An 11,888-nucleotide genomic window follows, 5' to 3' on the forward strand; every position below is an offset into this window, starting at 1 on the left:
TCTCCCTCTATTTTCTTCAAACAGAAACATTTCTCAAGTGTCTACATGTTCTAGAAGGGGAATTTTTTGGAGGTGGCCTCTTCTTTGGAATAGTCAGACGACATCAGGCCTCTGAAGCAAGGGGAAGGAGAAGGTAAAAAAGCTGAAACACAAGGTTCATCTGGTAAGTTTTACATTAACCATTAAAAGCTGGACAGTGTAGGAATGTGGCTTTTTGGCTCAAAAAGTCTGAGTCTTGGTGTGGAAAGGAGTACTTGGCTGTCCCACCACAGCTTTCTCGAGGTGGGACTGTCAGGGAAGTCTTGACTGGGGAGTATGATTTGTTTACCCATCAGGCGTAAACTTCCAGGCACTCAGTTCATTTTGGGCTTGTTCCAGTTTGTCTTTAGTCTGTTCCAGTTCACCTTTCATTTTGAGGAAAAACAAGTTGATCGCTGGGTCTACCATTGTTGATCTCAGTTGGGCAACACTCGGCTGCTGGTCTTGCTTGAGATAGTGGATTGGAGTCGTACACTCTTGCATCTCCTGCTCCTTGGCTGCTAGCTGCATGACCAGGATGTTCTCCCTGCGTGCAGACTCTTGCTGTCGGTGCTTTAGTTTTTCTTCAGACTCCCTTAGACCAGTGGCATCATTTGAGTTAAGATCTGTGTACTTGCCCTCCAAAGCTTGAACATATGCTTCATACTCTTTCCATCTTAGAATTAACTTATCCCAGGCCATAACTTTGAAGTCTGTCTCACTCAGCCGAACCTTTTTGGGAAGAAGTTCTTCGTTGGTCATCTTGAATTCTCACTCTCCAGACGGAGGCCGCGCAGGCGCCAACGCTCCCCTTTATCTGCGGCTCTCGCAGCCACAAAATGGCCTTTTCCTCCTATTTTGATGGTCTTGCATAGGGAGTGTCAGGCACTGTGAGGTCGTGGATATGCAGGCCATTCTGTGTCTGGAGGAGCACGCTGTAAGGAGTCCTACCCTTCCTCTGGCTCTTACATTCTTTCCACCACCTCTTTCACAATGAACCCTGAGCCTTGCAAGGTGTGATAGAGATATTGCAGTGGTGAGCACTCCTCTTCCTCTGTCACTTCTCAGCCCCATGGTGCCTTCTGAGTCCTCCCAAGGTCACTGCCATCTGAAAAGAGAAGCTTCTTTAACCAAAAGTGAGAGTAGCATTCATATATGGGTATGGTGCTCACTTCAGTAGCACATATACTAAATATATATATATATAAGGGTATGAACATTAAGACACGTGCTTACTGGGCAGTTTGGTGAGCATAGTATATACTTTTAGCCAGACAGCAGAAGACGTTACACCCCTAGGGCTCATGACTACTCCTGTTGTAGGTTTTCAGTATCAGAGATGTGATCCCCCCATGGAGCGGGCCTCCAGTCCAATTAGAGGGCAGTTGGTTTCCACCATGATAGATGTGCCACTATTGCACCCATTGGCTCATTTGGCCTGGTTGGCCAAATATAAGGCTTGCAGTGTCCACTGTTGAGTATCTTCACTGGTGATTCTCTCTCTCCCATTGAACTGTATACAGCATGGCTTTTTCTAGCTTTCTGTCAGCTGGTCTACATGGAGGAGGTTTTCAGCTCAGCTCCAGCAGGGTTTCTCAGTGACCTTGCAGCCCAAGTGTGTGGCATCTTCAGCAATAGGGTCTTACCATCTATTCCTGGTGGGAAACCAAGGGCTTCGGCAATGGGCTGTAATGTTTGGGGGGCATCAGGGACCTCCCTGGCCCACAACTCACTGGAAGGTATCCCATCCCTAGCACTGAAAATTTTCTAGTAATAATCTATGGCTCCTGAGTGTTCCATTGTCTAAAAAAGTAGGTTTCCATATAACTTATTTATATTCTTTAGATTTTGATTAGCCCTCCCTCCACCTTTTCTTTACTCATTCTCTTCCCCTGACCTCACTTAAGCTTTTTCACCCCCAGTAATCTGTTCTTCTACTTACATGTATACAATACCATCCTATTAGGCCTTCCCCTCCCTCCCTTTCTATTCCCTTTATATCTCCTTTCTAGCTTACTGGCCTCTGCTACTTAGTTTTCTTCCTACTCACCCAGAAGTCCAGTCATTTGTAGCTAGGATCCACATATGAGAGAGAACATGTGATGTTTCAGAATGCCTTATTTTTCTACAGTTGTGTTTTTCAGTCATTTCTTCAAGGGGAAACTAAATGATTTAGTTGTAACAAAGCTTAAAGTGTGTTGGCATGCTTCTGTATGTCTGTCCTTGTCACCTTGTCAGAGACTGTATGGAGTCAGGCCCCTTTTTGAGCTTCTGGCTCCAGAGGGACTCACTTTCCTCAGCACAGCCTCTCCTTGCTGCTCCCCTGGTCACAATTACATCCAGGTCTCCCTGTCCCAGTGCTTGCTCCTGTATTGGAAGTCTATAGTGGGGAACCCCCTCTAAGTTCTAGCATTCACTAAGGCTGGGGAAGGGCCTGTCATAACGCTATTGTTGCTGCCTCCAAGGTCTTGCCTCCTACCACTTCCCATGAGGTCTCACAGCAGTGGGATCTAGGCACAGGCTGACATTTGTCAGCAGTTTCTACTCTAGGCCTTCTAGGCCATTCTGTTCCATCTACCTGGTCTCTGGACCCCTGGCCTGGATGAAGCTGATGGGGCACCTGGGTAGTTCTTGCTGCTTCCTTGGAGGGCCTGCCATGTACTGAGAGCAGACCCGATAGTATGTGCCTGGCTTCTCTGTTAGTGAGGCTGCAAGTTTCTTTTCAGAGAAAGGAAGTTGTCAATAAAAAAATAAAAAAGAATAGGGCTGGAGAGATGGCTTGCCTGTGAAGCCTAAGGACCCCGGTTCGAGGCTCGGTTCCCCAGGTCCCACATTAGCCAGATGCACAAGGGGGCGCACACGTCTGGAGTTCGTTTGCAGAGGCTGGAAGCCCTGGCGCGCCCATTCCCTCTCTCCCTCTATCTGTCTATCTCTGTGCCTGTCGCTCTCAAATAAATAAATAAATAAATTTATTTTAAAAAGAAAGAATAAAAGGAGATACAGAAAACAAAAAAAAATAACCTTTTGCTTTAAAACAATTGTTTGAGGAAGATGAAAATGTAAATAGAGCTGGTAAATTTATGAAACAAATCCAATAGATGACTCATTTAGAATATATAAAAGCTTTACAAAGTCAGTCAATAATAGGGGCTGGGAAGATGGCTTAGTGGTTAAGGTGCTTGTTTACAAAGCCTAAAGACCCAGGTTTGATTACCAAGGACCCATATAAGCCAGATGCACAAGGTAGTGTATGTGTCTTGAGTTTGCAGTGGCTTGAGGCCCTGGTGCTCCCATTCTCTGCCCCCCCCGCCACTTGCAAATCAATCAATAAAAATAAATAAAGTCAACAGTAAAACTCAAATCACCCAAGTGGAAAATAGACTAAAGAAGGGAGACTGAGACAGGAGGATAATCATAAATTTGAGGCCCAACCTGGGCTATATAGTAAATTTCGGGACAGCTTGTGTTATATAGTGAGACCTTGTCTCAATAGGTAGTACTGGGGATATAGCTCCACTGGTAGAGTATTTGCCTAGTATGCAAGACGTGCTGGATTTGGTTGTTAGCACTGGCTAAACAGGACATGATGGTACACACCTGTATTCTCAACACTGGGAAGTGGAGGCAGGAGGATCAGGAACTTAGAATCATCTTTGGTAAGTAGCAAATTTAAGGTCAGCCTGGGTTACAGGAGATCCTGTCTCAAACAAAACAAAATAAAACAAAACTGGATGTGGTTGGCATACAACTGTAATGCCAGCACTTGGGGGTATGCCAATAAGATCATGAGTTCAAAGCCAACTTGGACAGCTTTGGCAATATAAGATATAAGACCATTTCTCAGAAAGCAAAACCAATCAACCAAACAAACAAACAAAATAGAAAAGAAGGGCTGAATGAGATGGCTTTACATTTAAGGCACTTGCCTGGGAAGCCTAAAATACCCATGTTTGACTCACCAGGCCCCACATAAGCCAGATGCACATCATGATACAAGCATAGAAGGTCACACATGCACAAGTGATGGCACACGTGTCTGGAGTTCAAGCACAGTGGATAGAGGCCCTGGCGTGCCAATTCTCTCTCTCACTCTTCCTCTTACTCTCTCGCCTGAAAAGGCCAGTCTGGGGCTAGAGAGATGGCTTAGTGGTTAAGTCATGTGAAGCCTAAGGACCCTGGTTCAAGGCTCGATTCCCCAGGACCCATGTTAGCCAGATGCACAAGAGGGCGCACGTGTCTGGAGTTCATTTGCAGTGACTGGAGGCCCTGATGCACCCATTCTCTCTATTTCTCTCTATATATATTTGAGAGCGACAGACACAAAGAGAAAGAGGCAGATATATGTGTGTGATGTGTGTGTGTGTGTGTGTATGTATGTATATATGTGTATATGTATATGTATATGTATATGTATATGTATATGTATATGTATATGTATATGTATATGTATATGTATAGAGAGAGAATGGGCATGCCAGGGCCTCCAGCCACTGCAAATGAACTCCAGACGCATGTGCCCCCTTGTGCATCTAGCTAACGTGGGTCCTGGGGAATCAAGCCTCAAACTGGGGTCCTTAGGCTTCACAGGCAAGCGCTTAACCGATAAGCCATCTCTCCAGCCCCAATTTTTTTTAAAAATGCCAGTCTGTTAGACTTGCCACACAAAAATAAAGTGAAGTAAGATGGTATTTGCCTGTCAACCCAGCACTTGGGAGGCTGAAGCAGAAGGATCAGCTACATAGTGAGTTCATGGATAGCCTAGGACACATGAGAGTCCCTGTCTCAAATATAGAAGGAAGGAAAGAAGAAAGGAAGGAAGGAAAAAGAGAAAGAAAAAACCATGTGTTGGAACACACCAGTGATTCTACCACTTGGGAGGCCAAAAACAGGAAGATCCCCAGTGAAAGACCAGCTTGGATTATATGATGAGGCCTTGACTCCAATAATAAAAATAAAAGAAGGGCTGGAGAGATGGCTTAGTGGTTAAGCGCTTGCCTGTGAAGCCTAAGGACCCCGGTTCGAGGCTCGGTTCCCCAGGTCCCACGTTAGCCAGATGCACAAGGGGGGGCTCGCGTCTGGAGTTCGTTTGCAGAGGCTGGAAGCCCTGGCGCACCCATTCTCTCTCTCCCTCTATCTGTCTTTCTCTCTGTGTCTGTTGCTCTCAAATAAATAAATAAATAATTAATTAAAAAAAGAAATATTTAAAAATAAAAGAAATGATATGAAAAAAGAACAGAGGTTTCCCTGAAGAGGATGTACAGATGGCCCATCATCAGCACATGAAACAGTGTTCCCATTAATGACTTCTCTCCCCCATGACAGCTAGCCAGTGGGGAGGAGGCTCCCAGCTCAGTTCCAACTTGATTTCTCAGTGTCCAGCAACAGAAGTACGTGATGTCTTCAGCAACAGGGCCTTACCACTCAGTCCTGGTGGGCAACCAGGAACAATGGCAATGGTCTCTATTTTTTGGTAGACTCTGAGGTTTTCATGACCAACAGCTCATAGGAAGTTAACCCATATGTGGCATTACAATTTTTGTTTAATAACACATGATTTGTGGGAGCAACATTGCCCCTCCATGGTGTTTATTATGTAATTACTTTTTATAAAATTAGGGTTTCTTGGGGCTAGAGAGATGGCTTAGTAGTTAAGGTGCTTGCCTGCAAACCCAAAGGACCTTGGTTCGATTCCTCAGTACCCACGTTAGCCAGATGCACAAGATGGCACATGCATCTGGAGTTTGTTTGCTGTAATTGGAAGCCCTGGCCCACCCATTCACCCGCTCTCTCTCTCTCTCTCTCTCTCTCTCTCTCTCTCTCTCTCTGTCTCCCTCTCTCACTCTGCCTCTTTCCCTCTCCCAAATAAATAAACAAAATTAAAATATTTAAAAATAGGGGCTGGAGAGATGGCTTAGCGGTTAAGCGCTTGCCTGTGAAGCCTAAGGACCCCGGTTCGAGGCTCGGTTCCCCAGGTCCCACGTTAGCCAGATGCACAAGGGGGAACACGTGTCTGCAGTTCATTTTAGTGGCTGAAGGCCCTGACATGCCCATTCTCTCTCTCTATCTGCCTCTTTCTCTCTCTGTCACTTTCAAATAAATAAATAAAAATAAACACAAAAATTTTTAAAAATTTTAAAAAAATATTTAAAAATAAATAAAGTTAGGTTCTCGCTCTACCACAGGTTGACCTGGAGTTCACTATAGTCTCAGGTTGGCCTCAAACTCAGAGTGTTCCTCCTACCTCTACCTCCCAAGTGCTGGGATTAAAGACCATCATGCCATGCCTGGCTATCATATTACTTTTCAATTATATTATATTTCAGTTAGTTTACAAAGTGGTAGGTTTCCATGGCTTTTGTATATTTCCTAGGTTTTGGTTAATCCTTTCTCACTCCTGTGTCCTCCTCTTCCCTACCCACTTTGCCTTTACTCCTGCTTGGACCTCTCCAGCCCCTTTTGCTACTTTCATTTCACTAGTGTCCTGCTATTCAAAGTCCCTTAAGGCCACACCGTTCCTTCAATCCTTTTCTAACATCCTGGTCTCTACCAATGTCAGAAATTCCTAGCTAAGATCCTCCTATGAGAGGGAGCACGTGATATTTGTCTTTATTTCATCAGTGAAGCTGGAGATGCAAATCATGTTAGGCAAATAATGTACCACCATGCTACACCTCCAATTCCAGTTGTTTTTTGTTTGTTTGTTTGTTTTCTTTTTTTTTACTTTTGCAAAAATGACATAGGAAATCCCCTGCAATGTATCTACAGTATATACATATGTGTGTATATGTTTAAATATGTATCATATATGTACAGATACATGTGCAAGTAACTATGCAGAATAAATTCCTAGGAATGGAATGTCTGGATCAAGGGTATGTGGATTTAAAATTTTGATAGAAATATAGTTCAGGGTTGGAGAGATTGCATAGTGGTTAAGGTGTTTGCCTGAGAAGCCTAAGGACCCAGGTTTGATTCCCCAGGACCCATGTAAGCCAGATGCACAAGGTGGCACATACATTTGGAGTTCATTTGCAGTGGCTGGAGGCCCTGGCACACCCATTTTCTCTCTCTCCCCTTTATTATTTTTTTTATTTTTTTGGTTTTTCGAGGTAGGGTCTCACTTTGGTTCAGGCTGACCTGGAATTCACTATGGTGTCTCAGGGTGGCCTCGAACTCTCAGCGATCCTCCTACCTCTGCCTCCCGAGTGCTGAGATTAAAGGCATGCGCCACCACGCCCAGCTCTCTCCCCTTTAAATAAAGAAATTAAGTTAAATATTTTTAAAAGAATTATTAGTTCATTTCTGTTGCCCTTTGTGGTTTATAAAAAAATTCAAGATCCTGATATGGTGGCACAGGCCTATAATCCCAGCACTCGAGAGGTAGTTGCAGGAAGATCAGGAGTTTACACTCAACCTCAGCTACATAGAGATTTTGAAGTGAGCCTGGTTTATGTACGAACTCATGGAAGCCAGGCATGGTGGCGTACACCCTTGATTCTAGCACTCAGGAGGCAGTGGTATGAGGATTGCTGTGATTTTGAGGCAAACTGGGGCTCCAGAGTAAATTCTAGGTTAGCCTGAGCTAGAGTGAGACCCTGCTTTAAAAAAAAAAGAGTATTTTACATACACTGTAGCCCAGGCTGACCGGGAATTCACTATGTAATCTCAGGGTGACCTCGAACTCATGGTGATCCTACCTCTGACTGCCGAGTGCTGGGATTAAAAGCGTGTGCCACCACATCTAGATTTTTATTTTGTTTTGACACAGGGGCTCACTTTGTGGTTCTTACTGGCATGGATATCAAGATCCTTCTGCCTTGGCATCCTCAGTGCTAGGATACCACCACATGCCACCATGCCCAACTTTCCTTCTTGCCTGTTCCTTATCAATTAATTTTTCATGCCAGTACCAAGTTATTATTTTTATTCTGCTACTAAGAAACAAAACATGCTTTTTAAAGAGTGGCTTATCATTGCTTACATCAGAGACCTTTATTTTACACAGTTCATTAGCTTCCTGAAATTATATTTAGAATTTGTCTTTCTTTTGAAAGCAGGTCTATTGCTTTTGTTGAAAGAGAGTCTTGTAACTCTAGTACTTGTGTGTTTATAGAGGAGAGGGACTTCAATATTCTTCATGAGAGAAACTTCTTTTTTCCTTTCCTATTTTGTATTATTTTTTGAGACATGCTCTTACTATATAACCCAGCTGGAGCTCATTGTTTATTCCAGGATGGCCGTGAACATGTGGCAATCCTACTACCTCTATCTCCTGAGTACTGATATTACAAGTATGTACTATCATGCCTAGTCAGGAGAAACATTTTTACTCCTCTGTCTGTTTATTTTTCTCCATAGAAACAAGCATAACTCCTATGTTGTGGTTTTAATATGGAATGTCTTCCCTAGGTTCATGTGTTTGAATACATAGTCCTCAGCTTGTGATATTGTTTGGGAAGGTTGTGGAACCTTTAGGAGGCGGCGTCTTGCTAGAGGACATGGGTCACTAGGAGTGGACCTTAAGGTTTTCTAGCCTGACTTTACTTCCTGTTTGTCATCTGCTTCTAGCTGAAATGTGACTCGTTCTGCTCTGGTCACCATATCTTCCTTGCCATGAAACTTCTCTTGAAAACTGTAAGCTGAATTTGAAACCCTATCTTTCCTTCAGAAAAGGTGCTGGGCTGGAGAAATGGCTTAGTGGTTAAGGCATTTGCCTTCAAAGCCAAAAGATCCAGGTTCGATTCCCCAGGACCCATGTAAGCCAGATGAACAAGATGGTATATGCATCTGGAGTTCATTTGCAGTGGCCAATTGTCCTAGCACACCCATTCTCTCTCTCTCTCTCTCTCTCCCTCTTTTTTCCTCTTTCTGAAATAAATAAAATAAATAAAAAAGAAAAGGGTTTTTCTGCTTCTGGTCAGGTATTTGTTCATAGCAATGAGAAAGAAACTAATATATCATACTTTTTCATGGTCTGATTTCCACCAATGTTAATTCTAGGCCAGGTTAATTTGTTAAAAGTCATTTCAAATAAATGACTTAACCTCTTGTTTCATTTTTCTATAGAGGTGGAAAACAACCTGTTTCCTGCTTCTGCAGCTAGATCAGAGTTTTTTTTTTGTTTTTTTTTTTTTTTTTCTGTATATGACTGGGTAGCTAATTCTGTCTATTAAGTAAATATGACAAGAGGTTATTGTTTTTAACTAAGCTCCCTAACAGACCAGGCTAAAATTTAAAATGGAGTCACATTGTTACCAATTTGAAAGGAAGCTATTTATCTGACCTTTGCAAAATGCAGGATTAGAGAGAAAATAACCAGATTTCTTGAACAAGCCAGTTTCAATTGGTTTCTGTTTTATTCTTCGCACAAAAGAAGGAACCTGAAATACTTCATATTAACCAAGTATTTTCCTCCCTGTTTTGTCTCCCGGACCCTGCCTTGCAAAGATTCCAACTTCAAAATGACTAATCCTCTTTGTTTTTGTTTCTGTTTCTGTTTTTTTTTTTTTTTTTCCCCCAAGTCTTTTCTGTCTCTAAAATGAAATTCCTTTGTTTGGAAAATGGAAACATTTATCCTAGTTTTAAATTTTATTTATTTCTTACTTACTTGCAAGGAGAGAGGGAGAGAAAAAGGACATGCCAGGACCTCTAGCCACTACAAAGGAACTCCATATGCATGTGTCACTTTGTGCATCTGGCTTTACGTGGCTACTGAGGAATCAAACTTGGACCATAAAGCATTGTAAGCAAGTGCCATTACATACTGAGCCATCTCTCCATCCTACATTTGTTCTATTTTATGGAGCGAAGCATTACCTGACTTGTAGAATTGAAAATTATGCCAATTAAGACTAAACTAAATTGTATTTTTTAAAAACATGTCTAATTTAGGACTTAATAGGAAGTTCATTTGGCCTTAGGGCATTCCATATTTTCCAATCTTCTTATAGTTTTGTATTTATTTATTTATTTATTTAGGTTTTTGGAGGTAGGGTTTCACTCTAGTCCAGGCTGACCTGGAATTCACTATGGAGTTTCAGGGTGGCCTCAAACCCATAGTGATCCTCCTACCTTTGCCTCCCGAGTGCTGGGACTAAAGGTGTGCACCACCACGCCTGGTATTGTTTTCATTTTTGAGAGGGACCCATGTAGCTTAGACTTGTCTCAAACTAGTGATGATCTTAAATTTCCTGATCCTCCTGCTTCCACCTTTGAGGACTGGGATTACAAGCATGAGCCACCATGCCCAGATGCCAGTTGCCTTTTCTTTTTATTTTTTTTTCTCAGAAAAGATCTCATTGTTTTGTTTTTTATTTTTATTTTTTTTTTTGAGGGATGGTCTTGTCTCTAACCCAGGCTGACCTGGAATTCACTATATAGTCTCAGCCTGGCTTTGAACTCATGGTGATCCTCCTGCCTCTGCCTCCTGAGTGCCACAATTAAAGGCATGTGCCACCAGGCCTAGCAAGGTCTCATTATTTAACACAGGCTAGCCTGGAACTCACTCTCTGTAGTTTGATGTCCTCTAACTCAAAGGAATCCTCCTGCCTCAACCTATGAGTGATAGAATTACAGGTATAAACCACCATGCCCAGCAACATAACCACCTTAACACTAATGAAATTCATATTACACAGAATAGATGTGGTTAGTTAACACCTTTGACCTCCTCCCCTACCATATGCATAAGCTTTCCATTCTCTTCTTAAATTATTGCATTATATAGTTCTAATCTTTTTTTTTAATTTTTATTTTTGATTTTTCAAGGTAGGGTCTCACTCTAACATGGAGTCTCAGGGTGGCTTTGAACTCACTGTGATCCTCCTACCTCTGCCTCCCGAGTGCTGGGATTAAAGGCGTGCGCCACCACGCCCAGCTCAGTTCCAATCTTAAGATCCTAGAGGATAAATCAGGCATTATGGTGATGAAAATCTTTAAACCTTGTACTTCAGAAGTAGGGGCAGGATGATCAGGAGTTCAAGACCATGGGTGTGGAGGCAGTGTCACAAATTGGAGGCCACCCTGAACAACATTGTGAGTTGCAGGCCAACCTCAGCTATAGACTGAGACCTGGACTCCAAAAATAAAAACAAAACTAAAAAGGACCCTAGAAGGATCCCCTGTTCTTTATCTGGGATTCAAGTATTCAAACATGCCTCTACACTCTTAGCCTCACTACCTCCCCTAACAAACCCAATGTATCACTCATACAATTTCACTCATCTGTATCCCAAGCCTGGGATCTCTTATTGTCCCTTTCTGCTCCCTAAGAAGCTCTCTTAACTCCTCCATTCCAGTCTAAATCCTGTCTATATTTCAAAGCCAAGACCATCCTTCTCTGTGAAAACTTTCCTGACCATTCCAGCAGAGTGTGGATTTATTTCTTGTCTGTAGCATAATGAGTTTACTTTTCTCTTTCTTTGTCTATGCATCTAATCTCCCACAACTGGATTGGTGAGTCCCTAGGGGACAAGGATCACCTCGTTTTTCTTTGTTCCTTCAAAGTTCAGGAGTAGTAAGAATCTCAAGAATTACTTCTGGCCAGAATTTATCTTATCTCATTCCTCCACTTGGAATACTAGCTTCCTGAGCTAGTAGTTTTAAGGGCATGAAATTGTCCTTCATCCATTATTAATAATGGCAACAGGCTATATTCTAAAATACATGAATAGGGTTGGAGGGATGGCTTAGCGGTTAAGGCACTTGCCTGTGAAGTCTAAGGACCTATGTTGGACTCTCCAGATCCCACATAAGCCAGACACACAAAGATAAGGCAAGATAAGGCAAGTGCAAGGTCGCACATGCCCACTAGGTGGTGCAAGCGTCTGGAGTTCAAATACAGTGGCTGAGGCCCTGGTGCACCAATTCTC

General features: G+C 42.7%; 1 protein-coding gene across 1 annotated transcript; it reads right to left on the reverse strand.

The window, feature by feature from the left end:
• Positions 1–218: 218 nt before the first annotated feature.
• Positions 219–799, reverse strand: LOC123456707 (pre-mRNA-splicing regulator WTAP-like). Its single transcript, XM_045140848.1, has one exon. The coding sequence runs from the start codon at positions 778–780 to the stop codon at positions 325–327; it is 456 nt and encodes a 151-aa protein (XP_044996783.1). The 5' UTR covers positions 781–799; the 3' UTR covers positions 219–324.
• Between the last annotated feature and the right edge of the window lie 11,089 nt (positions 800–11,888).

Source organism: Jaculus jaculus, chromosome X (genome assembly GCF_020740685.1).
Source record: "Jaculus jaculus isolate mJacJac1 chromosome X, mJacJac1.mat.Y.cur, whole genome shotgun sequence".
NCBI classification, from domain to species: Eukaryota; Metazoa; Chordata; class Mammalia; order Rodentia; family Dipodidae; genus Jaculus; species Jaculus jaculus.

What these genes read in the sequence shown, in the direction of transcription:
- LOC123456707 (XM_045140848.1), bottom strand. Translation starts at nt 780, where the DNA reads ATGACCAACGAAGAACTTCTTCCCAAAAAGGTTCGGCTGAGTGAGACA.